The 27,354-nt window shown below is 40.1% G+C and overlaps 1 protein-coding gene across 2 annotated transcripts in view; it reads left to right on the top strand.

The window, feature by feature from the left end:
* Dcaf10 (DDB1 and CUL4 associated factor 10) overlaps positions 1 to 26,527 on the top strand; it is a 45,340-nt gene extending 18,813 nt beyond the window's left edge. The window contains exons 3-7 of one of the 2 annotated variants that reach the window (XM_052715873.1): positions 768 to 965; positions 16,242 to 16,444; positions 18,192 to 18,302; positions 19,631 to 19,776; positions 20,700 to 26,527. In XM_052715873.1, coding sequence (XP_052571833.1) covers positions 768 to 965; positions 16,242 to 16,444; positions 18,192 to 18,302; positions 19,631 to 19,776; positions 20,700 to 21,068 — 1,027 coding nt within the window. In that variant the 3' untranslated portion in view covers positions 21,069 to 26,527. The remainder of the gene's footprint in view (positions 1 to 767; positions 966 to 16,241; positions 16,445 to 18,191; positions 18,303 to 19,630; positions 19,777 to 20,699) is intronic. The other variant, XM_052715874.1, reaches the window with a different exon arrangement.
* The last annotated feature ends 827 nt before the right edge of the window (positions 26,528 to 27,354 follow it).

Below are 27,354 nucleotides of genomic sequence, written 5' to 3'. Positions count from 1 at the left end.
GACATTGTTAGACAGAATTATATATAATTTTATATTGGAAGAAGCTCCAGAATTCATTTGTTCTTCCGGAGATTATGAAGTTATATGTAACAATATTTGCTAAAGATCCCATACTACTATTAAGTTAGACATAAACAAAAGTGAGTGGTCAGTTATAAGTGTTTGTATGTTGTTACTAAGGGTTGGGAAATTAGTAAAAATTATAAAAAGCCTGCATTATAGCCTAAGTCCATCTTACAGTCCTGACTAATAAAATGTTGCCATGGGAGATTATTTGGGGAATGCTTTTGAGTTAATAGATTTAAATGATGGCACTTTGAGTCACAATGTTTGTATGTAAACTTGTTGTTAGTAGGAAGAGACATTACTTGTAGCAAATCTCTATTATTAGAATCGTTTGTCTAATACAGTGTCCCCTTGAGCAGTCAAGTCTTTAAAATCTGTTTTCTATTACATTTTCTTTTTTCATTTCCTGGGCAGATTCTGGAGTTCTTTCCTTTCTTTCTTTCTACCAGCTGTGCTCCAAACACCTATTCACAAGTTCTAGTTTCAGATAAAATCAGCAGTGACACGGGCCAGTTATAGCACGTCTCTAGTAGCAGTCTGGCTGTGTGGACAAAGGTCACTGTCTATTGTGTCACAATCGCTGGGCTTCTGCAGGGAGGCTGCAGTCCTTTGGTTCCCATTGGTAATTAGAGATTGTTTCTAAAGTCATATTTTCTAAAGTAGAGATTAAATGAACCAGTTTTTCTTTTCTGCTTTTGTAGATTTCTTGATAACCGGCTATTTGCTACCTGCTCTGATGATACTACAATAGCACTGTGGGATCTGAGAAAATTGAACACCAAAGTATGCACTTTACATGGTCACACTAGCTGGGTGAAGAACATCGAATATGATACTAATACAAGACTCTTAGTAACATCAGGATTTGATGGAAATGTCATTATTTGGGACACTAACAGGTTTGTAAATAGGAGACTATGTTAGGAATGTGATACTGTAAAACTTTTTTTCTCTTTAAAAGATGGTGAACAAGTTCAGTGTTCTGATCTAGAGTCGGGGAGTGGGGTGTCAAAAAGTTAAGCTTTGCTGGGGAAGAAAAACAAGGGAAAGTGATTCCTAGGCTGGGGACATGGCTCAGCTGATTGAGTGCTTACTTAGCATGCATGAAACCTGGTGTTTGCTCCTCATCACCGCATAAAACCAGACATGGTGATGTAAGCATGTTATCCCAGCACTCCAGAGGTAGACACAGATGAAAAGTTCAAGGTCATACTTGATTACATAGCAACTTGGAGGACAGCCTGAGCTACATGAGATGCTCCTATCTGAAGGGCATGGGGTGGGAGGAGCAGGTGTGGTGGCACATGCCTTTAATCCCAGCACTTGGGAGGCAGAGGCAGGTGGATTTCTGTGAGTTTGAGGCCAGCCTGGTCTACATAGAGAGTTCCAGGACAGCCAGGACAATGTAGAGAGACCCAGTCTAAAAGAAAAAAATAGGAGGAGGAGGAGGAGGAGGAGGAGGAGGAGGAGGAGGAGGAGGAGGAGGAGGAAACTAAAAACACCAAACCATGGTTCCTTCTTTGATTACACTTAGTCATGTATAAAGATTTTAGAACTAAGAGTCTATATGTATAGTTCATTGGCAGAGAGAGATCTTTTCTAGCCTGCACGGGCCCACCACTGCAAAACTAGAGAAGAAAATGGAGGAAGTTACATGAGACCAAGGCATATCTCTAATGAAGAAAATGGTTTATAAAATGAATTTCCTAAATAGAAGGGAAAATATTTTTATTTCCTATGTGAAACAAAAATATTCTTCATTCTTTGGTCCTTTGATTCTAAACATATTTATTTTATAGTTTTTAAATTTTATTTTCTGCATTAAAAAAGCAGTTTTCATTTGGAATGATTCTGATCTAGAAGTGGTGTTTAGAAATAACACATGGTATTGTTTGGGTTGTCTGTGAGTTTGGATTGTCTGTGGAAGAAAAAGGATACCTGCTGGCACCCGCTTGGCAGGGACCACAGTTCCTCAGCGTCCTGTAGTGCACAGCACAGTGTATACAGTGACCTCAGCCATGGAGCGTTGCAAGAACATGTTTGCTTACAGAAAAAGTGGTTGCAGGGGTGAAGCTTTGGTGGTGGTGCTTGAAGTTGTGCTTGTCACTAAGAGTGGTGTGGTGAATTGTTAATATAGTTGACATATTAGTCTTCAGCTGTTATGTTAAAAAGGAGATATTCTTAGTAAAAAAAATTTCTAGGTACGCCCAATCGTTTGAGTGAAGGACAAAGTTACTGTTTTTCATCAAATACAAACACACCTTTTAAAATGCAGATGTAAAAGTGTGTGGAGTTAATTTAGGAAAAAAATTTGAATAGGAATATAAGTAATAATTTCCAAATTAGAAGAAGAGTGAAAACCTAATAAAACAGTCAGTCGAATAGAAGCGTAAAAGTGGGTGGATAAGGCCATTTAAAAAGCAAACAGGCCACAAGTGCTTGGGAATCTGAAGCAGGAAGAATTGAAGGCCAGTCTGGGGTTCATAGTAACATTTTGTCTCAGAAAACAAAAACAAGCTGGATCTGTAATCCCAGCTACTGAGAATGTTGAGGCAAAAACGCTGTAAGCTCGAGGCAAAACTAGGCAATTTAGTAAGACCTTGTCTCAAAGTAATGTAATAAAAGGGCCAATGCTCAAAGGCAGAGTACCTGCGTAGCATGTGTGAAGCCCTAGGTTCAATCCCTACTACTAAAGTAGCCAATTAAAATATAGTGGTAGATTAAACAGTAGTATCAAACTGTGTGTTCTCTAGATGAGCTACATAAAATATAACAAAACCAGAAAACAGAACAGGGAAGAAAACTGATAAGTATTCATCAGAAGAAAACGGTTGTGGCTGCATTAATAGCAGACAAAATAGTATTTAAGGCAAGAAGTATTATAACCAATAAAAAGGTCCTATATTAAAAGACTAGTTTTACTAGAGTATTACCTAAAAATAAAACTTATTAGAAGCAAAACTTGACAGAATTACAAGGAAAAAAAAAATCAATAGAAAATATCAGGTCCATTTCCTCATTTTTCTAATAGATAAGGTAGACCTTTTTAAAAAGGCCAGGGAGATGGCTTAGTAGATAAGGCATTTGCTCTGCACGTCTGGGGACCCAAGTTCCATCCCCACAACCCACATAAATAGAAGGAGGAACGGACCTCTGACCTCCATACACATGCCATGATACACTCCCCTTCACACATACCCACCATGCTTTTTAAAAAGGACTTAAAAATTGAGTAAGGCTTTAGAAAATTTAAATATTAGTAAACATGATATATACATTTTTTAGAATTCTGCTCCCCAAAACAGTAAATATATCTGTTGTTGGCTTTTTTACTCTTTTGGGGGCCCTGCCACCCAGCTCCCAAATAAATCACACGTGGAGGCTTATTCTCTTTATTTTTTATTTTTTTGCTTTTTCAAGACAGGGTTTCTCTATGTAGCTTTGTGCTTTTCCTGGAACTTACTCTGTAGCCCAGGCTGGCCTCAAACTTACAGAGATCTACCTGCCTCTGCCTCCTGAGTGCTGGGATTAAAGGTGTACTCCACCACTGCTCGGCTTTGGAGGCTTATTCTTAAATATTAATGTCCGGCCTTAGCTTGACTTGTTTCTTGCCAGCTTTCCTTAAATTATCCCATCTACCTTTTGCCTCTGGTCTTTTCCCACTCTCTTACTTCTATAAATCTTACTCGTACTCCTTGGCTTGCTGTGTAGCTGGGTGACTGGCCCCTGGAGTTCTCTTCCTTCTCTGGCTACTTCTTCCTTCTTCCTCCCAGGTATCTCCTTCTATTTATTCTCTCTGCCTGCCAGCCCCGCCTATTTCTTTCCTCTGCCTCACTATTGGCTGTTCAGCTCTTTATTAGACCATCAAATGTTTTAGGCACAGTAACACAGCTTCACAGAGTTAAACAAATGCATCATAAACAAAAGTAACACACCTTAAAATAATATTCCCCAACATTTCCCCCTTTTTGTCTAATAAAAATAAAGGTTTTAACTTTAACATAGTAAGACTACATACAAGAAAAACAAGTATCAAGTAGAAATTACATTTACAATGTTCTGTCCATTTGTAGTTGACATATTCAAAGAGAATAATGCATTATCTATCTTATCTTAGCGAATCCAAAGTTTTACACCTAAGTTACTTTCTATCATAACTAAGGAAAACTGCAACTATAACTATCTAGTCTTCAACTCCATCAAAGACCCAGAAGGCTATAATATTACCTAACAACAGAGAAATTTGGCTACCTGGACAGTCACCCAAAGTTCCTATCCTATATTGGGGCATCCATCTTCAGCCTATAGGCCCAGACTATCTGGCAGACTTTTCAGTGGAGCAGGAAATTTGAAGGACTGTCCTGCCTTGTTTTGGCAAAGTTCAACAGTCTTTTTCCTGTGTGTCCTGCACGTCCAGTGTGCACAGCACATTGTTAGCAATCAAAGGCAAAAACAGTTTCTTTGACCAGTGGCTAACCTTGCCACAGTGAAAGCAAGCTCCATAAGGAGTTTCTTCAATGCCCATCATCTCTGAGGTAAATTGGTGCTACCAGGAGCAGATGTGCCTCATTGTCATGAAAAGCCCTAAGTTAACAAAACATTTTAAATGCCATATTCTGTAGGTCTTTGAAAGGTTTGAAGGCCATCTGTCTATCTCAAAGATATCTCTATATGATCTAGAAAGCATACCTAAAATGTCTATAAATTTGTTATAAATGACTAATCACTAACCTATGTTTCCTGATTATCCTATATAGTTTATAATAGTTTTCAAAAACCATAACTTCATCCTACATTTCCAAATGAACTGCATGACACAATATCTCAGAAAAAAATAGAAACATACATACAATATGTTGTAACAAAAATAACTTTAAATTTTTATCAATATACAAAAATCCTTTAAACAAGAGTAGAAACATATATACAATGTAACAAAAATAACTTTAAATTTGTATCAATATTCTATATTCCCCTAAATGATAACAAACATCCATAACCCACCAAATAACTAAAACCACTCACACTCCCCCTTAACTCTTGGGAATGTGGGTATCATTTTCTCTAGACTGCTTCTTGCTGTCTGTGGATGAAGCATCTTTAGGGACCCAAAGAGAAAAATTTGAGATAATGACCAAATCCTTGGGAAGACCAGATATAATCTTTGTTGATAGATATCACCTGTCAAGATTCAGGAGGTCTCACCCCTGATCACACCTGATACATCTCATTCCTGAAGGAATCCACAGCCTCTCATTGCCTATGGGAACAAAACTCCAAAGCATTTTTGATTTCCATTTCGTATCTTGGTTGGTTCAATTTTGCAATCCTGCTCACAAGCCCGTGTCTGCCAGCAGCTATCTTTTGCTCATTACCATTCAAAAAATTAAAAATCAGCACAGTAACATACAGGATCCAGATTCCATGTGTATTTCCCATCTCTACATGGTTTTTTATTATTATTGTTACTTTTACTCTGTCTTTAAAGACTTTATTTTAAAACTATTTATTTCTTTCTACGGCTGTCCATACCCCTTTTCTTTCTTTCTTAAGCCTACACACTTTGTTAAACACACTGTAACCTATTTAGAGGTAGGTTTTGTTTGTTTGTTTGTTTTGTTTTTTTCCAATCTGGACCTCTTTTACTCCATATCTCTAGTCTTTTTTGACTGCACAAGCAAACTTTTAAACTACTAACCTACACCTGGATCCTCTGTGAGCGGTTCTTGGCTAGCTCTGCCCACTTCTGGACTAGTGAAAGCCAGGCCTAAAGCTCATAGCCCAGTCGGAGGTGTGTGACCAGAAACTGTGTTCAACCTTCCTACTGCTTTAGAATGCTGATGCTAGCACTATAGCAGGCATTTTTACTTAGTTTTTTTTGTTCCTACTTAATGTACTGGCTGTTCAAAGGCTCATTGACCTGCAGAAGCTGTCTAGCCGAAATTCTTAAAGGAACCATATCCCCCCCCCCTTTTTTTTTCAGCTTTCTCGGGCCCTGGGGATATTCAAGTGCCATATTAGTATGCCAAAATGTTGTTTGTTTTTTCTTTATCTCTTTTGGGGGGCCACCACTCAGCTCCCAAAGAAATCACATGGAGGCTTATTCTTAATTATAAATGTCTAGCCTTGGTTTGGCTTGTTTCTTGCCAGCTTTCATTAATTTATGCCATCTACCTTTGCCTCTGGGCTTTTCCCACTCTCTTACTTCTGTAACTCTTATTCTGTAGCTTGCTGTGTAGCTGGGTGGCTGGCCCTTGATGTCCTCCTACTTCTCTGGCTACTTCTTCTCCCAGATTTCCCCTTCTATATATCCTCTCTGCCTGCCAGACCCACCTGTTTTTCTCTCCTGCCTCACTATTGGCTGTTCAGTTCTTTATTAGACCATCAGGTGTTTTAGATAGGCACGGTAACACAGTTTCACAGAGTTAAACAAATGCAACACAAACAAAAGTAGCACACCGTAAAATAATATTCCCCAACATGTATCTCTTCAGACAGACCTAGAACCAATAGATTTTAAAAAAAAAAAACTTGTATTAAACTGCACAGTAGTTATCAAAGAAATGCTGTCACCCAAACCATTTTCTCTGAACTCAGTACAGTTTCATTAACACAGTTAGTAGAAGTACCTACATTTAGCTTAGCATTGTAGTTCACACTGTAATTCTAGCATTTGAGAGCTTGAGGCATGAGGATGAGATTGATGCTAGCCTGGGCTACATATGGTGAGATTCCATCTGGGAGGGAGAAAGAGAGAAAAAGTCCCAGGTGTAGTGAAATTAGAGGACTGAAAGTTGATGAACTTATTCAAAGAAATTGAGGAAAAGTGGGGTAAATTCAATAAAAGATGTATGTATGGATGGAAATAATAAAAAATAGAAGTATAAAATCAGTATTGAAAATGAAAATACAGGGCTGGAGAGATGTCTCAGTGGTTAAGAGCACTAGCTGCTCTTCTAGAGGACCCAGGTTCAGTTCCCAGCACCCACATGGCAGCTCTCAACTGTCTTAACTCTAGCTCAGGGGAATCTGACACTCTCACACAGACATACATGCAGGCAAAACACCAATGCACATTTAAAAAAAAAAAGATGAAAATGAAAATGCAGCCAGGCACAATAGTGCACATGCACACCTTTAATCTCAGCATTTGAGAGGCAGAGGCAGGTGGATCTTTATGAGTTCCAGGACAGCTAGAGCTAAAAAGTGAGAGTCTGTCTCGGGGAAAAAAAAAAAAAAAAAAAAAAAAAAAAAAAAAAAAAAAAAAAAACAAGAAAAAAGAAAATACTGAAATCTGTTCTTTGAAAAAGCTAAATCAAATAGAGGAGGGGATAAGATTCATCAAAAGACAAAATTGAACAATACTAGCAATGAAAAAAGGAATATGAGCTAGATGTGGTGACATGCACCTGTTATCCCAACACTGAGCCTGAAGCAAGAGGATCATAGGTTCAGGGCCAGGTTGGAGTACACAATAGGACCCTGTCTCAAAACGGCAAAACTGTGGCCAGTGAAATGGCTCAGTAGATAAAGCCTCTTCCCACCAAACCTGACAACCTGAGTCAATCCCCCTGCCCTCAGGCCCACATAATGGGGAGAGAGAACCCACTTCTGAAAGTCCTCCACATGTGCACACATCCCCACACATACATGCACATTAAATAATAAAATCATTTAAAAGTTAGAAAATCAGCAACACTTTAATAACAATATACTTTAAAGCTTTGATGAACTAGACATCTCATTCCATATGCATTAGAAACTAGGTATAATGGCACATTCATATAGTCCTAGCATTTGGAAGACTGAGGCAGGAGGATTATAGAGTGTTTCAGGCCTGCCTGGGCTACATAGTGAGACCTTGTCTCAAACAAATCAAATAAAATCAAAACAAACAAAAACAGCACTTCAGTAAAACTGTCCAGTGAGGACTGACTTCTTCCTAAGTCAGGGATTTAACCAACATTCCCTGGTTCAGCAGAGGCTGTTGTTAGAGGATTGAACTTGCCAGGGCCTCAGATACATAGCTGCACTAGTGTCTAGGTTTGATCCCCAGTATACACACATAGTGAATTTCTGCCATACTAATTAATAAATATTCATGCTCTTAAGTCATACCCTGTACCTTCTGGTACCCACTCTTCATCCCATGATCTACTAGCTGAAGTCTCCTTATACAGTAATCCCATTCAAAGACCCCATTCCACTCACATTTATTCTAACTACCCAGTGTTTATACAGTACTGGACATTATTTTTGCTTTGACCATTACAAAATGACAAAAATTGGGGCCTGGAGAGATAGCTCAGCGGTTAAGAACTCTTACTCTTTCAAAGGACACAGTTTGACTTCCAGCACCTGCAATAGGCAGCTTACAATGGCATGCAACTCCAGCTTCAGGGGATCCAATGCCAATCTCCTCTGGTCTGCATGGGCACCTGCACTCACATGAATATACCCACACAGGACATAGTACGTATATTCATAATTTTAAAAAGAAATCTTAAAACATATCTACTAAAATTTTAAATTAATTAAAACCTAATTACTAATAAAAAAGCACAGATGGTTTTAAAGGTGAAGTCTACTAAATATTGTAAATAACATTCTAATAAAACTGGTCAAGTTCTAAAAAAGCAGACTTGTAATTCATGTATAAAGCTATTATAGTATGACTTGGTAGCTAAATATAACAAAGATAGTGTTAGAAGGAAAAAAGAAAATCTAGTCTGTAATATGAATGATAATAAAAATATTCTAAATAAAAAGAAATTAAAGCCGGGCGGTGGTGGCACACGCCTTTAATCCCAGCACTCGGGAGGCAGAGGCAGGCAGATCTCTGTGAGTTCGAGGCCAGCCTGGTCTCTAAAGTGAGTTCCAGGAAAGGCGCAAAGCTACACAGAGAAACACTGTCTTGAAAAACCAAAAAAAAAAGAAATTAAATCCTAGAATATATTAATCAAAAATACCAAAACCAAGTTGAATTTAAACAAGACTAACAACTTTTTGTGATACAATTAGTATTGAAAGGAACTACCTCAACATAACACCCATGAAAAACCTGACTTAAGTCATAAATACTTAATGTTGAAAGCCTCAAAGCCGCATAAGATTGAGGACAGAGCTAGCACCACTTTGTCCAAATTGTACTGAAGGAACAGTATTGCTGTGGAGGTGCAATCAGACAGGAAAAATAAAACGTATCCAGACTGCAGAGAAATAAATCAGTCGTCAGTTGCAAAAGATCTGCATACTATATAGAAAATCCGATGGGTCCACAAAACCCCTAGAGCTAATTTCAGCAAGTCCACAAGATATAAGGTTAATATACAAAACTCAGTTGCATTTTTATATCTGAGCAGATGTAGGTTAATATACAAAACCCAATTGTATTTCTACCTGTGAGCAAATACACAGGATTAATATACAAAACCCAGTAATATATCTATTTATGAGCAGATACACAAGATTAATATACAGAACCCAACTGTATTCCAACTTATGAGCAGATACATAAGATTAATACACAAAATCCAATTGTATTTTTATATATGAGTAGAAAAGCAATCCAAAAGTGAAAAAAAAAATTTCCTTCTCACAATGGTATCAGAAATAAGATAATTTAGGAATAAATTTAAAAAAGTATAAGATTTGGGCTCAGCAGGAGAATGCTTGCCTATTCATGATGCCTTGGGTTTGATCCCTAACACAATAAATAAATGTGTGTGTACATGTATGTGATGTGTATATGATTTCTGCAGTAAAAACTAAAGCATTGCTAAAAGAATAAAGGTTATAAATGAATAGAGAGATACTACATGTTTGTGATTGAAAGACTCAATATTATTAACAACAATGGCAAGAATGTGGGGAACAGGAGCTCATTACTGAAAACCTCATTATTAGAATTCTCATTAGTGGAATTACAGCTTACCAGCTTCCTTTTGTTGTTTGTTTGTTTTGAGACAGGGTGTTTCTACATGTTCCTGGCTGTCCTGGAACTTACTATGTAGAACAGGCTGGCCTCCAACTCCTAGAGATCTGCCTGTCTCTGCCTTCAGAGCTCTGGGATTAAAGGTGTGCATTACCATGCCTGGCTCAGTTTGCCAGCTTATTGAGATATTAAATTGTAGTTAGCCGATGACCCAGCAATTCTCTCCCAGCTGTGTCTACTCAAGAAAGTGAACATATGTGTGTATACCCATGCTTGTACATGAATGTTTACAGTAGTATTCTTCATAATTGCCTCCAAAAATGGAGCCAATCTGTTATCTCTCAAGTGATAAATAGATTAACACAAGGTAGTGTATCAGCTGGGCATGGTGGTGCACGCCCTTAATCTAGCACTTGGGAGATAGTGGCCAACCTGATCTATACTGAGTTCAGGACAGCAAGGTCTCTGTAGAGAGACCCTGCCTCAAAAAAAAAACAAACAAAAAAGTAGCATATCTAATTTTTAAAAATTCCATTTAGTAATGAAAAAGAACCAAATAGTGATGTGTGTTACAGTAGGGATAAACCCCAAAATATTATAAGTAAAAAGGAAGTAGAATTTAAAAAAAAAAAATCACTTATTATAAGACTATGTATATAAACCAGACAAATAATGGAGATGAAAATTAGATTAGTGGCCAGGCGGTGGTGGCGCACACCTTTGATCCCAGCACTTGGGAGGCAGAGGCAAGCGGATCTCTGTGAGTTCGAGGCCAGCCTGGGCTACAAAGGGAGTCCCAGGACAGCTAGGACTGTTACACAGAGAAAAAACTGTCTCAAAAAAATAAAAACAGAAAGAAAATTAGATTAGTGGTTGCCTAGGTCTGGGCATTGAACAAGGAATGATTGCTAATGATGGTCAGGAAGACTATTAAGATGCTGAAAATGTTTTAAAGCTATATTGTATTGATTGCGCAATTCTAAATTTACTAACAGTCATTTAACTGTACACTTAAAATGAGCAGATTTTATGGTGTGTTAATTATTCCAGAAGTAGAGGGGCTGGAGAGATGGCTTGGTGGTTGAGAGCACTGGCTACCCTTCCAAAGGACCTGGGTTCAACTCCCAACACCCACATGGCAGCTCACAAACTGTAACTCTAGTTCCAGATGACCTGGCATCTTCACACAGACATACATGCAGGCAAAACACCAGTGCACATAAAAAAATCCTTAAGAAGAAAAACAGAAGTAGAAATTCACAGTACTTTTTTTTTTTTGAGACAAGTTTTCTAGCTCAGGCTGGCCTGAAACTCTGTAGCCAAAGATGACCTTGAACATCTTTCTTATCCTACCTCCACCTGAGTTCTGAGATTACAGGTGTGTGCTCCATAGTCAGCCTCTGTGCTGTTGGATCAAACACAGGCTTTGTGCATGCTAAACAAGCCCTCTGCCATCTCAGTACCTCGGGACAGTTTTTAATGGTGAACCTCCAGAAGTTTCTCTATAAAATCAGGAGAGAGAACATGCCCACCATTACTACTGTTAGTCGGTGTCGTGAGTAGAATGGTGCAGTCAAAGAAAAATCATCATGTGTGTATATGGATTGGAATTTAATATTATTCACGGATTATGTAACTCTCGGGTATTGACAAACTTCCTGTGACAGACCAAGTAATAAATATTGTAGCTTTTGGTAGTATGTTTTCTAAGCAGCCACACAGGGACAACACGTGAATTGATGTGGCTGTGTTCGTGCACACTGTATAAAAACAGCCAGTGGACCACGTTTGTTCCATAGCCATAGCTCTCCTTAGTTATACAGAAAAATCCAAGAAAGTCTTTAGAGAAATAATCAGCATTATTAACCAAAATTATTAGATATAAATTATGGAAAAATATGGAATTCCTAGAAAAGACCGAAAACTCCCATAATGACCCAGCAGTCTCTACTAGGCTTAAGTCGGCTGCTAAGGTTCTGTACTCACTCACTCACTTACTGTACAGCATCCAACAGATGAGTGGATTTTAAAATGTGATACATACACACAGAATATTATTCAGCCCCTTAAAATAAGGAAATCTTTTTCAGCAACATAGATGAACCTAGTGGACACATCTTAAGTGAAGTCAGCCAGACATGGAATGGCAGATTAGAAAAGTAGACTTGGAGAAACAGTGACTGGAACGGTGGTACGTTACCTAAGGAGCTAAAAACTGGTGCGGAGGGGAGAGGTTGGTCAGCAGACAAAATCTCAACTAGGGAGAACAATTCAGGAGGTGTAGATTATATAACATAGTAGCTCTGGTTAATAACAGTGTATAATACTTGAAAATCCCTGAGAGAGGGCCTTAGGGGCACATGCCTTTAATCCTGGCACTTGAAAGGCAAAGGCAGGAATAACTCTGTGAGTTCAAAGCCAGCCTAGTCTACATAGTGAGTTCCAGAACAACCAGGACTATGTAGAGAGACCTTGTCTCAAAACAAAAACAAGCCGGGCGGTGGTGGCGCACGCCTTTAATCCCAGCACTCGGGAGGCAGAGGCAGGTGGATCTCTGTGAGTTCGAGGCCAGCCTGGTCTACAGAGCGAGATCCAGGAAAAGGCACAAAGCTACACAGAGAAACCCTGTCTCAAAAAACCAAAAAAAAAAAAAAAAAAAAACCACAAAACCAAAAAATTCCTGGAAGTATATAAAGTAATACGTAAGTTAATTATTAGCTTAACAGTGTAGACATTTCCAAACATGTTATGAGCTGGGAATGTAGCTTAGTAGTAGAGCACAGGTTTAGTATGTGTAAGCCAGGGGTTTGTTACCTAGCACCACAAAAAAAGAAAAATCATGTTGTATACCATAAGTATACACAATTTTTATATACAATTTTATACACCATGTTTTACTCAATTAAAAATAACTAAAGACCAAGCAGTGGTGGCACACGCCTTTAATCCCAGCACTTGGGAGGCAGAGGCAGGCGGATCTCTGAGTTAAAGGCCAACCTGGCTTATAGAGCCAGTTCCAGGACAGCCAAGGCTACACAGAGAAACCCTATATTGGAGAAAAACAAAACAAACAAACAAAACCAACTAAAGATTACTAGGTCTAAGATAATGTACAAATCAATCATGCTTCCATTTTCTTGTGAGTGTATCCTTTCTTACAAATAGTTAAAAAGGTTTTCTTTTTTGTTTTTGTTTTTGTATTTGTTTTTATTTTGAGACAGATCTCACTTTGTAGCCCAATTTATCTTTGAGCTTGCTGTCTTCCTGCCAGAGTTAGTATATAGACATATATACCAGTACTTTTGAAATAAAGTGTGTGTGTGTTTCATATATAGACTTAAATATGTGTTCACAGATATATATATATATATATAATATATATATATATACATACATACATACATAATTTTTAGTTGGTTTGTTTGATTGGTGGTTGGGATTTTGTTTTTGAGATAGGATCTCTTACAATTCACAGTGGCCTCCAACTTATAAGGTAACTGAGGATGACCTTGAACTCCTGATCCTCCAGCTTTATCCTTCCAAGAGCTGTGATTATAAGCATATGCCACCCCACACTCAGATTGTTATATATATATATCTTGAGATGGGGTTTTCTGAGTTACTAAGACTGGCCTGGAACTTACTATGTAGACCAAGCTAGTCTCTAATTCAAGGTCTTCTTGCCTTAGCCTCCAAAGTGCCAGAACTACAGGTGCATCTCCACATGTAGCTACACAGAAAATGGATGGCCATTATGTTAACTGTTAGAACTAAATTGGATAAGAGACTCAAAAACTACAATAATCACAGAAGCAGTAGAATCTCAGCAAGTTCATTTCCAATTTGTTCTACATAATAAGTTCCAGATTAGTCAAGGCTACTTAGCGAGACCCTGTCTCAAAAACCAGAGCGGGTGGGGCAACTCAATATGACAAAAACAGAAGAGACCGGACAGTAGGATTTTAGAGGCTGGGAGGCAGGTGGATGAATGGCCGCTGACTTAGCAACTGTAGGTTAGGCAGTTTCACTCAAGAATTCCAAGAAAGCTGAATCCTAGGGCTGGAGAGATGGTTCAGAGTTTAAGAGTACCTACTTCCAGAGGATCCGTGTCCTTTTCCAGCACCATGGCCAGTGACTCACAGCTGCCGGTAACTACAGCTTCAAGCCACGTGGAACTATACCTTCAAGGGATCCAGCACCGTCTTCTGGCCTCCCCAGGCACCTGCACATGTGACACACACACACACACACACACACACACACACACACACACACACACGCACGCACGCACGCGCACACACACAAATAAAATTAATTTAAAAAAGGAAAACTAAATCCTAAATTGCAGAGGGAAAAGTTAAAATTTTTAGTTAGTTTACCCAGAATCCTCAAAAACCACAGGAATTGGCAACTCTAGGTGTCCTGTACTCAAAGGGGTAGCTAAAGAGAAATATTTAAGAACTTAAAACTCTACTCTCCACCACTCCTAATGGGCAGTGCATCATTTTACCAGAAGTTTCTATTTCTGTAAAGAGGGTAATATAGAAAATATTGCCATATTGAAGGATGCCAGAAATAGCTGGAGGCTTCAGTGCCTTGCCAAAACCAAGGTGATTAAGTGGTAATGCACACTGGATGTTAAGCTCAGACATTTTTAGTTCTTTCAGTTGTTGCCCCCAAAGATCTAAGCACTAAGAGCTTCCTCAGAAATGGCTTTACCCTACCCTGTACTCAGAGTTCCCGGTGGCTTGAATCCCTTACTCTTTTTTTTTTCTTTTTAAATATTTATTATTTATTATTTTTTTTTTTTTTTATTTTGCAATACAGTTCAGTTCTACATAACAGCCACGGATTCCCTTGTTCTCCCCCCTCCCGGAATCCCTTACTCTTACACTATGAGCGGGCATCCAATGATAATCAGATGATTGAGAAAAACTTCTCATAGAGGAAACATAACTAGGAAGATTTTAGAGGGTAGAGAGACAATATAGGGAGACTAAAACATAGGAACTAGTTACCCGTATTCTCATATATGTGAGACTTGAGTGCTTGAAGCGAAAATAAGATACAGCAGAAAGAGACCTTTTAATGGACTAATACTGTTCAGCCTCCGGGTAGTGAGTCACAGCTCTTCATTTTAAAATCCTCAGTGTGTTTCATGGGCTGGCAAGGTGGCTCCGTGGGTCAAGACCCCTGCCACCGAGCCCGCAGCCCGAGTTTCATCCTTGGGACAGACGCACATGGTGAAGGCGAGGGCAGACCCCTGCAGCGTGTCCTCCACAAGCGTGCCCCACCCCACATAAGCTTCTGATTAAAAAAAGTTTAGATGCTTTTCTGTTGCTGTTATATGGTTCATGATTTTCACAATAACCCGAAACGGAAATTCAAAAAGGAATGAAAATACATCAAAGAGACTAGGCAGACAGATCTTGAAAAAGAACCAAATATAACTAAAGAAGCAAAAAAAGGCTGGGGTTGCGGCTCATTGGTAGAGTACATACCTATCTGCTAGAGGTGCTGGCAATTTTTTCCCCACAAACAGTTTAAAAGAATAGGTTAGATAGATGGTAGATAATTGAAAAGTTACTTAGAACACAACATAAAGAAAGAGAGAAATAAGAAAGATGAAAAAACAGAGTCATCAAATGTGAGTGTTCCAAACATCAGGATCTGCAAAAGAATAGAAGAAATGGGTGAGAGGCAATATTGATAATGACTAAAATTTTCAGAATATTTGAGCAATGTTAAGATTTAGAAACTCATAAATCTCCATGAAGAAAAATAAAAATCTGAATTCTTATATGTCAAAGTAAAATTGCAGGATTCTAAGACGAAAAGATCAGCCAAAGGAAGTGGAGAAAAACTATCCTCTAAGTACCAGGCTGGTAGCAGACGGTCGGTCGGTCAGATAGCAACAGTGCGGTAGTTTCCTCACGCTCATAGAGGGCCATTGGCAGCCTTACGCTGTACACTCAGTGAAACCTTTGTTCGAGGGAGTCAGAGGCGTCCGTGAGAGTTTGCTTCAACAAAGTTGTACTTCAAAACTGTGGAGGATACACTCAGAAAATGATCTCCAAAGAAGGGTGGGAGATTCAGATGGGGTAGTAAGTAAAGCAGCATGAAGTATGTGTGGGAAGTGTTCATCGGTTCTCAGTTCTGCTTGAAGAGCAAAGCAAGGTGACTGAACTAAAATTATTATATCTGTGGTAACAATAGGTTTGTTGGTCTGATTTCTTCTTAGGTGCACAGAAGATGGGTGTCCACATAAGAAATTCTTTCATACACGTTTTCTCATGAGAATGAGATTAACACCAGATTGTTCCAAAATGTTGATCTCAACATCCTCTGGATATCTCTTGATTTTGCACGATCTAGACTTAACTAAGTCTTTAGAAGTAGGCAGCTATCCCATTTTGAGAGCAAGAAGAACTACTTCAAATTCAGGTAAGATTTTCTGAAGAATCTGAGCCACAGAGATTTCTGTTGTACGTGTGCAAGCAGGGAAAAGGAAAGGAAGTTAAAGCTGTTCTTCAGGAAGCTTTCTCGTGGCTTTCCAGGGACATTCGATGATCTGTGTTTACCTCCAACAGCACTAACTTGTAATCTAGAAAGACTCTGAACTCTCAAATTTCTGTCTGATTTCTACTCGCCAGAGAATCACCATCCCTGCCTTGAACTTAGTGATAGCCCGTGGTACCTGTTTTAGGATGTTGAGTTATAGTCACTTCAAGAGTTCTAGGTCGCCGGGCAGTAGTGGCGCACGCCTTTAATCCCAACACCGAGGAGGCAGAGGCAGGTGGATCTCTGTGAGTTCGAGGCCAGCCTGGTCTACAAGGTGGGTTCCAGGACAGGCTCCAAAAGCTACACAGAGAAACCCTGTCTCAAAAGAAAAGAAAAGAGTTCTAGGTCTTATCTATCCTACACTTCCATGTCCACTCACAGGCTGATCCATTTTGGAGCATCCTCTTGCAAAAGCCTTGTTCTTTTTTCATTGCTGATTTCAGTAAACTTAAATGAAGCTGGGGCTCATAAAACCTTAAATGCTATATTATATCAATATTATCTGACAGGCATCATATTGCATCTGCATCTGGGAATGAAAAGACTGGCCTAGAGTCATACTCATTATTAGGACTGTTTATAAATCAGAACCCAAAGTGAAAAGATCTTTGGTTAAAAATCAGCTTCAAATGGTTCGATTGTTTCTCCTGTGTTCACAGGCTACTTCTGAAATTTCCTTTTGGGTTAATGCACTGGCCGCCAAGCCTGGCAACCTGAGTTCCACCTCTGGAACCACACAGTTGAGAGCTCCAACTTGTACAGGTTGCCCTCTGCGCTCCCCACTCATGCTGTGGCACACACAAGAAATAAGTAGCCGTGCGGTTTTTAATTTTTTTTTAATCCTTTGGGAAAATGCAGGTATAATTGTATTAAATTTCTAATTTGAAATTTTTAACTTTTACGAACTTACAAAATTTAACAGTTATTGAAGTCTAATGCTTTTTAGGTTCAAAATTGCCCTCTAAAAAAATTAAACATTGATAATCAACTTAATGAGAAGATGTAGTTGGCCACTTTTTTAAAGGTTTGAGACGGTTTCTCTGTGTGGCTGTGGCTGTCCTGGAACTTAATATGTAGACCAGGCTGGCCTTAAACTCAGAAATCTACCTGCCTCTGCTTCCCGAGTACTAGGACTAGCGGTGTGTGAATGACGCCTCTCAAGTTGTCCATTTTTGACTGAAAAACCAAAAAGCTGTTCGGTCTCTTAAAGGTGATTCTAGTTGTAAATGTCACAGGGAGTCAGGCTGTCAAGGACTCTCCAGAAGTGCGCAGCTGCCAGAGATGCAGGGTGAAGTGTAGCCATGTAAAGTAAAGTAACGCCCAGGGATCTGGTACTCATTGTCCTACAGGTTTTAATTTTTTTCTTCTGTTTTAGAAATGTTAGAGAAGCGAAGATGTTTGCATGCTTGTCTGTTTCACACATCTTTTGTGATGTGTGAAAACCTAGAAAAGGTTTTCAAAAGAATGTAGACCTGAAACAGAACCAAGAGCTGTTCTGTCTCATCTTAGGTATAGTCATGAGATTTTGTTGGTCATTTTGGGTGAATTCTAAAAGTTCAAATAGATAATTAAAAAATTAAGAGATTCTACAAGAGTTATGCTAGGTTTATTGTTCGGTTTTCTTTTCAAGATTTGACCACTTCATCAAGTTCTTCTGGTTCTAGAGTTTCTGGTTCACCTTGTCATCACAGTGATGCTAACTCATCTGAGAAACACGTGTCCCGAGCCTCTCAACGAGAAGGTGTGTTAAAAAGTGGGTTTACCACCTTACAGCAATGGTCTCCAGCAAATAGCTTTCTTTGGCTTAGTTTTAGTCCATAAAGACAAAGACCAGGAAAGATCCGGCCCGTCTTGTCCTTCCAGTCATCATTTGAAAGGCCAACCATCTTGTGCTTTAACCTCTGACAGAAGCATTGGTTTTATTGCCCTGGCCCAACCTTAATTTGGTCTAGTTTGAAGATGAAGTAGTTGGGAACTGTATTTAAGAAATGTAGATTCCAAACAAGGATGCCATGAAAATGAAATCAGTATATATGCAGAGGTAGGACTGGTGGCACAGCCTGTAATCCAGCACTTGAGAGAGGCAGGAGTATCAGCCTTGTTTACAGAGAAGTCTAAACCAGCCTAGGCTATGTGAGACCCTGTCTTAAGAAACAGCAGCAGCAGCAGCAACAATGAAGTTTTTTTCTCTTCATTCAAAATTTCTAGGTTGCTTTCTTATGCCATCTGTGAAAATGGTTTCTTACATTCTACTTATCAACAGCGGCATACTAGGAACTGAGCTGAAGGAAATGACCCGGCTTATAGTAGAGTCACCAGGAAGATAGCTCCCACCCTTGTTTTATATCTCTTTATCGTATGGGTAGAGACTTGCGGTTGTTCAACTTAAAGTTTTTCCAGTTTCACGGTGGTATAAAGTGGCATGCATTCAACAGAAACCAAACTTCACATTTTGAATTTTGATCTTTCCCCAGCTAGCTATATGCATTACTTTTTCTCATGGTTCTGGAAAGTAATGGGGTATCTTGCAGTTCATTACACTGTTATGAGAATCAACAGCCAATACTGTACACCAAGCTGTCACAGAGCTGTGCTGTCCCGTGGGTTGGCTATATTGAATGCATTACAACCTAAATATTTCAACTTTGGATGAGTGTCTTAATCCCAGTATAAAGGAGCATCTGACTGTCCTTAGGGGCCATAAGTCCTGGATTCCAAATATTTCCTTCTTTGGTCTATAGACCAGTAAGTGCCCTGAGTTGAGAATTGTGACCTTAATTTTCTAGATTCCTTCCATGCACATGAAATCAGTTCTTAAATAAAGGGTCTTTTGAGATACAGGTCCAATGAAAAAAGACCCCACTCAGTTTTCATGCCTTAGATCACTGGTTAGTCCTGCTGCAAAAGTCACATATATTGGGGTTAGGAGGTAAACCATGTTTTCACATGTGGTATAGTATGAGGGGCAAATTAAGGGGTGAAGGCAAGAAGGTAATTGCCAGAAATCATGGTTTTGCCTTAGTCCCTGGGTAACAAAAATCCAAAATCTTTAATTTTTTTGTATCTCAGGAGTTTCACCACGAAATAGTCTTGAAGTCTTAACCCCTGAAGTTCCTGGTGAGAGGGATCGTGGAAACTGCATCACATCCTTGCAGCTGCACCCCAAAGGCTGGGCCACCCTTCTTCGGTGCTCAAGCAACACTGATGATCAGGAGGTACGGGCTGCAGTGCTTCTCCTCCGCAGGACTCACTGGACAAATTGCCCTTCCCTGCCCTCAGGGCACACTGCAAAGACCCTGCTTCTCAACTCCTCTCCCTCTCGCTCTGTGGCTTTCTCCCTTTCGGTCTCTTCTTCCTCTCTTGCCTTGGTGTAGTGAGCTGAGAAGTGCCCTAAAGACCATCATCAGCTGACATCATGCCTAGCTCCTTTAATCTTGCCCCCATCACGGGAACAAAAACAAACAAAACCATACAGTCCACATTACACCAAGCTGTTCAGCTAAGCTGACTAAATGTAGGGTTTAGTAAGACCGTTATCATAACTGTCTCTCTAAAAGCCAGGGGAAACTGAGAAAGGAAGGGGCTAAACTGATGCCTGGAGGTAGAGTTAAAAATACCTTAGGATCACCCCAGCACTCAGAAGGCAGAGGCAGGCAGATCTCTGTGAGTTTGAGGCCAGCCTGGTCTACAGAGTGAGTTCTAGGACAGTCAAGTCTACACAGAGAAACCCTGTCTCAAACAACGAAAAGACCTTAGGCTCTCATCACTGTGGTAGGCAGGAGTCTGCAAGGAGCTCACGGGCTCTACAGACCAAACTGAAGGAAGGCAGAAAGACCTTTGAAGCACACCGAGGACAGAAGTACTCTGGGCCCTGGACTGTTGGTGCCCTCAAAAAAAGGGATGTATTACTACAGAAGTCATAGCCAGCCTCGGGAGCAACAGGTCTTAAAGCATGGTAGCACACACTACCTCTAGCTTATGAAGATAAAGCTAGAGTTAGGTGAGAAGGACGATATTCATCTAACTGATTTCTTGCAACACTCCTGTGGTGTGGGCTCTGTTGAGCTTCTCAGCAATAGAGTCTCTCTGCAGTGTGTTTGGGGATCTGTAACCTTGGTTTGTCCTTCTCCTCCTCCAGTGGACTTGTGTCTATGAATTCCAAGAAGGAGCTCCAGTACGACCTGTCTCACCTCGCTGTTCCCTGCGCCTGACTCATTACATCGAAGAAGCCAATGTGGGCAGGGGCTACATCAAAGAACTTTGCTTCAGCCCTGATGGACGGATGGTCTCTTCCCCACATGGCTACGGGATTCGCTTGTTGGGATTTGACAAACAGTGCAGTGAGCTTGTTGACTGTTTACCCAAAGAGGCCAGTCCCCTGCGGGTGATCCGTTCTCTGTACTCTCATAACGATGTGGTCCTGACAACAAAGTTCTCTCCAACACACTGTCAGATTGCCTCAGGGTGCCTTAGTGGACGGGTCTCTTTGTATCAGCCAAAGTTTTAGGCACAACTTACATCAAATAAGGAACTCTTCTGGTGTTTGGCTTATGAATTACTTCAATTTAGGTGAAGTATTTTCTTTTTTAGAAGATCTTATAAGTTTGGGTCAAGATCTTGGTTCTTATGGGTTGGTGAACACACATGTGACCTGAGTACTTGGCCATCCGGCATCATCTGGGCATCTCCGTTTCGACCATGCAGCATCATCTGTCAGCATTCCTTTGCTCCTGCTCTCTGTGCCACTGAGCTTGGGTTTTCTTGGTCATTTTGCATGTGGCTCTTGTTCTCTCCCCCACCCCCATTCCACCACTCCTCCCTGCCTCCCTTCCTCTTTTTTGATTTTGGTATGAATTTTGCGACCATTTGACAAGAGTCATGGTTGGGATGAGGAAAAACCCATGGCACTAGTCTTAAATAAAACCCAGAAGTTGGATGTTGGCACGCCAGTTGTTGAAAGAAGAAAAGTCATCTTCATTTATCAGTACACTTGGCCTTTAAAGTCGCTGTCAAATACTGAGCACAGATAATGGCATTATTCTCATAACTGATACTCTTGCAGCAAAATACCTTTTTAAAATTTCCTGTTAAAATTACACATTATCTCATGTGAGATTTTTGTTGTGAAATTCTAGAAAAATATTACAACTTCTTTGTAATTTATTTTACTTGTATGAATTTAAAATCTCCAGCATGTGTCTTTATTTGATATTTTGTTCCTGTCAGTAGCATTGGAAAGGAAAGGAAAAGGAATAAGCTTGGTCACTTCTGTTGTACAGAAGATCTGTTCATTAGGTTGGTGCAGTGTCTGGCCGTAGAGTGAGAAGATTAACGTGGCTTAGATTGGCTGTGACTCTTTGAATCACACAGATGAGCTGTTCACAGTGGTGGGGTGGGAGGGAACTCAAAGATTGTATTGTTTGTTCCTTCAGCCCGAGAGCATAAACTCAGCTCTCCCCGTTAGTGAAAAGGGAGCTGTAGTCCTCTAAGTGGTTGTCATAAACTCAGCTCTCCCCGTTAGTGAAAAAGGAGCTGCAGTCCTCTTTAAGCTGTTGTCATAACCCGACAGTCAGTGACTTGAGTAGCACTTCTGTCTTGTGTTTGGTTATGGAAAGTATCAGGCAAGGTGTGAACACAAGGCTCGCCCTTCTTGAATGGGCAACATCCTTCCGGTCTCTGCTGCATTGATTGGCACTGTGTTGAGATATGCTTGAAGCTGTCATAATTTAAGCCAGGCAAGTAGCCTTGCTCTCTTTGGTCACATGCCCTTTAGGCCAGTGTTTCTCAAATGTTAGGATGCAGTATAATCCTTGAAGGATTTGTGAAGAATGCAGGACTCTGGGCCTGACCTGACTGACCTTCGAAGACCGATTTAGGCAGGGAAAGGACTCCGTTTGTAATAAACAGAACCTTAAATCATCTGTATCCAGGTGGCCTCCAGGTCATAGTTTGAAAACACAGCCTGAAATTGCAGTAGGTGTTTCTGTATCCATTTGGTGCTTAACACAGTTCCCACAAGCTATTTCAGCTCTTTAAACAGTAATAATAATAAATCAACAAGAGCAATTTTAGAGGAGCAGATAACTCGAAGTGGTATTTATTTTATTGTTGAACAAATGAAAGAAGTTAAATGATTTGCCTAAGGTCATACAAAGTTAGTGGTAAAGCCAGGGCTAAAATTCAAGTCTCAATTCCTTGCTCAGGGCAGTTTCTACTGTATTATGCAGGCCGTTAAAAACATCAGTGATTATGGGCATTTTGTCTTTAGGTTATATTATTGTGAATAAGATGATCAGATTGGGAAAGACAGGCATGTAGGTAGATGCTGAGAGTTTTATCCATAGCAAAAAAAAGTATTTTAATACTTACAGAAATGTTTAAGTAGCCCAAATACATGAATAAATACAGTTTTTTTCTAGTGCCCATTATTCCCGCAACTGTAAGAGCTTGTGTCTCACTGAGAACAGTATTAGCTCCAGGACAGTCTTTAAAAATTAGATCTTCTTATCATAGATGTTGGAAAAGCTGGAAGTTTTATAGTCATTGAAAAAATAACAAAGCACAGTGAAAATCATAGGCTTGCTTCCATAGGTTTGAAAAACAAAATTTTTTTCCCAAAGAAAATAGTTTAGGAGGAAAATATTACAATCAAAACTATCACAATTAAAAACCATTAAGTATAAAGATGAAGTTGACATTCAAAAGAAGATCATAATTGTTAACAGTTTGGAAAGAGTTCTGTGTCAGACATTATACCCACATGTCACCTAAGTCAAGCCAGGGATTCTTCAATCACTGTTTTTGAATACCTACTGTGTGTTAAAGAATGTGTGTGTCTGCTTTACCACTGGCCCTATAGACACCTTTACAAGGTGGGTGGACTGAGCCTCCAATCATGTTGAAGACAGCAGTGGGTCAGGAAAACGAAGTGACCTGCCTGAAGCCGCAGTTGGCAGTGGGAGGCAGCTCTGGATTCAGACCCAGGTTTGCCTGTTTATTCTATTGCTAAGTCTGTACTCACTCCTCTACCATTCTGCCCCTAAATTCATGAAGGATGAGCTACACTGGTCTGTTAGTTTATGTGCTCGGTATCTTCTGCAAATTTTTATTACAAGGCTGGCCTCATTCCCTTTCAGTACTGTATAAAAACATTTCAGACGCTGATGTTTCCATGAGACTGAAGATCCTAACCCCCGGCATACATGTGGGCCAGTCCTAAGCGAAAAACTAAGCAGGGCAAGCACCCGTGATTTTGAAAAAAATATAGATGATAGTCAGCCTTGTGTGAAAGCAAAGCTACATAGATGAGACCTGAGAAGAGCCGGCAGACTTAGCAGGGAACCGTTGCTCTTCGAGGTAGAGTCAGGGTCAAGAAAATAGCAGGCAGTATTAACCAAAAATTAAAGGGCCTCAGAAAACTTATACTACTGGAAAAAGTTACATATTACCATCTTAAGGTCCCATTTTAACAGTCTAAAAATCTGGTATTTTTTACTGTTTTATTAAGTCACTTTTATTATAATTGGTAGAAGTATATTATAATTGATAATGAAGTTATTACTATTGGTAAATCTTGGTAAGTCAGTCATGCTAGCCAAAAGCTTCCTTCAGAACATCAATTAGTGGGAATGCTATGCTGAATGACTTAGGTGCATCAAATATACAGTAGTTGCTTATTTTCAATCAGGAAGTGAAGGGCTAAAATAAGAGACTTGTTTTTAAAAAAAATGTGTGATCATGGGGCTGGAGAGATGGCTCAGCAGTTGAGAGGAAGAGCAGTCTTCCAGAGGACCCAGGTTCAATCACCAGCTCCCAACTGTCTGTAACTCCAGTTCCAGGACTTGTCACCTCCCCCAGACGTACATGCAGGTAAAATACCAGTGAAGTGACCACAGCTGGGGGCGGGGGACGATGACACCTTTAATCCCACCACTGGCGAGGCAGAGGTCAGTCTGGTCTACATACTAAGGTTCCAGGCTAGCCAGAGTTATACAGTGAGACTCTTTTTTTTTTAAGCGTTGTCTTTTTTCTCCAAGCCCAAATCATAAGTATATTTTATTATTTCTCCCTATTGTATCCCTAAGAAGCCACAACAAAAATTTTAAGGAAACAACGCAAAGAAGAGAGAAATGTCATGTCCCTTCCGCTTGTACCTAGGACCAGGTCACCGAATAGAATCTTGAAGGTGGTTGTTCTAGCTGAGTATAGGGGAAGCACCCCAAGAATCTCTTAGAAGACTGGCATGTCTCATGTTGGGGTATGCAGCACTGTGTCTGTTACACTTGGCTTTTATTTTATTTTATTTTATTTTTTTTTCGAGATAAGGTTTCTCTGTGTAGACCTGACTATCTTGAAACTCACTTTGTAGACCAGGCTGGCTCCCAACTCAGAGTTCCCTCTGCTTTTGCCTCCCAAGTGCTGAGATTAAAGGCATGCACCACCATGCCAGGCTTTTGTTTGGCTTTTATAAAAGCAGGAGATACGGCCTAGTAACTTCCTGGTGATAATCCTCCTCATTCAGGGACCAGTGGTCCTTGGGTGCTGTATAGGTTCACTCAGTAACACCTGTTGGGCGTGAAGGAATCCATATATATGAATTCTGTCTGGATAACTAATGCGCAGCTCTTCAGCGCCAACGTTTTAAATTTGTACTTCACTTTGATGCAAGTCTCCTTAGGTATGGTAGTCTACCTCCCTGCCTTCTTCCACAGCATGCGCAGTCTAATTTGTCTTATCATGATGAAGTTACATTCATGATGTGTTATTGCAAATACCCCATGAGCTCTGATACCTGTAGAACTTTTCATAGAACACAAAGGGCTATAAGAAATGTGAGGGATATCTCTTAGCAAGTGATTCTCACAACTACGTAATTATTTGCCTCATTGTTAGCTTTAAAAAAATGTATTGCGAAGTAACGCGTTCCATCAACAGGCCTGTTTCTAACAGGCTTCTATTCTGTGCTGTCTTCAAGTTATGGGCTGTGACATGAGTTAACCGGTCCTGGTCGTTGCCCACAAAAGTAACCGGGCAAACTCTGGGCACACAGTGAGGCAGCTCCTCTGGCTGTGTTCTACTCACCAGCTGAACAATGAAGCCCCCAGCTAAAGGTGAGGCTACTTTCCCAGTGCAACCAAGTGAGAGATGTATAAACTAAAGCTGCTGCTGGATTAAAACCTAGCATTGGCCCGAAGCACAGTATGAACACCAGCTCTGCATCTGCAGGGGTCCTTCCCGCTTCTAGGACCAGAACAGTGCAGACAAGGAAGGACACTCCAGGAGGCCTAAGACCGTAGCGATGCCCTTGAAACCACTGAAATGTGTGCTTGAGGGTCACACTAGAAGACGCTGTCCAGTACGAGCACACTAACATGGACATCCTAGAGACCCCTCCCGTTCAGATGGTAATGGAAATGATCACCCACAGGAAAGTCTCCAGGTGGCCTTTATGCTGCTGTTTTGAGTTGTGAATGACCTGATAGAGGAGGGTTAGTCAAAAGCCCCAAGGAGCACATCGTAATGCACATATCTTTTGAATGTATGTATATAAACGTCACTATAAGTGACACCCCAGGAGTAATAATGTTCAGGATTTAAATCTGGTCACAGTCTTTAAGATAGGCCGAATCTGTAGCTTTCCCAAGGCTCTGGCTCATAGATTTCATGGCTTTCACACTAAAGAATAGATACTTGAATTTTCTTCCAAATTTGACTGCATTTTTCATCTCCAAACTGCTTTTTTTTTCCCCCAAACATTAGGTTTGTATTTTTGGCAAACTTGATTTATTCTAGTTAATAAGCTGTCAACCAGAACACTTTCTCACAGGGTCTAAGGTGCTATTGGTCCTTTGGCTAGACTGTGCGCTCCTTGAGGGCAGGGCTATCTTTATTCTTGTATCCATGGTGCCTGGGAGAGGATCTGGCAGAGTAGTTGTTCAATAAATATCTTTGAATGAATCAAATGAACCTCATATGTGTGGCCTCAAGTTCTCATGAAGCAGAATGTAATTTCAAAATTAATGAGCCCCAGAGGCAGTAACAGGTGGTGGTTGTTGGGTTTTTTGTTTGTTTTGGTTGGTTTTGTTTGTGGGGGGGGGTTGTTTTATTTGTTTTTAAATAGCAGGCTGTCTTCATCTGGGTATTTACTGATTTTGAACATAAATTCGGGCTCTCTCTTTCATTGAACATGGATTTGAACCCTACTATATGCCTAGTCCAGTACTAGGTGCTCAGGGAACAGAGATGAGAAACTAAAGTCTCTCTATAGAAGCCTATGAAACACATGAATCCAGGGCTGGCGTTACAGGGCTGAGGATTATATAGGCTCCATGCTTGTTTCGTGCCCTGTTGTAAACTTGGGAACAGCAGCACTACATTTTCATGTGGCTCTTGGCTCACACACTAAGTAGTTTGTACTTAGATGGACATTGTAAGAACCATAAATTACACATCTTCCACCTACCTTTGAGTAAAGACATTCATTCAAAGATAGCTACAAAGTGCATGATTTCATACCTTAATTTGTAATCTATAATTAAAGCTACTTCCAGAAGGTTTTTGGTATGTCAAGTGTTCATTTCAGGACAGAGAACCTTTCTAAGACTGTACATGGCTTTACCTTTCCCATTGAATTGTTTGCAGCCTTTGAGTGGATAGACAGAATCATGGTGACCACCACACACACCTACACAAAATCTCCAGGTTTACTAAACCCTTATATGTGCACTGAATAGTTTGGTACGTATCTACCTCGTCATGTGATTTTAAGAAATAAATGTTACTTGCAATCATTT

Source organism: Peromyscus californicus, unplaced genomic scaffold (assembly GCF_007827085.1).
Source record: "Peromyscus californicus insignis strain IS unplaced genomic scaffold, ASM782708v3 Scaffold_5__1_contigs__length_169319896, whole genome shotgun sequence".
Lineage (NCBI taxonomy): Eukaryota > Metazoa > Chordata > Mammalia > Rodentia > Cricetidae > Peromyscus > Peromyscus californicus.
This window is presented reverse-complemented; position numbering and strand designations above follow the sequence as displayed.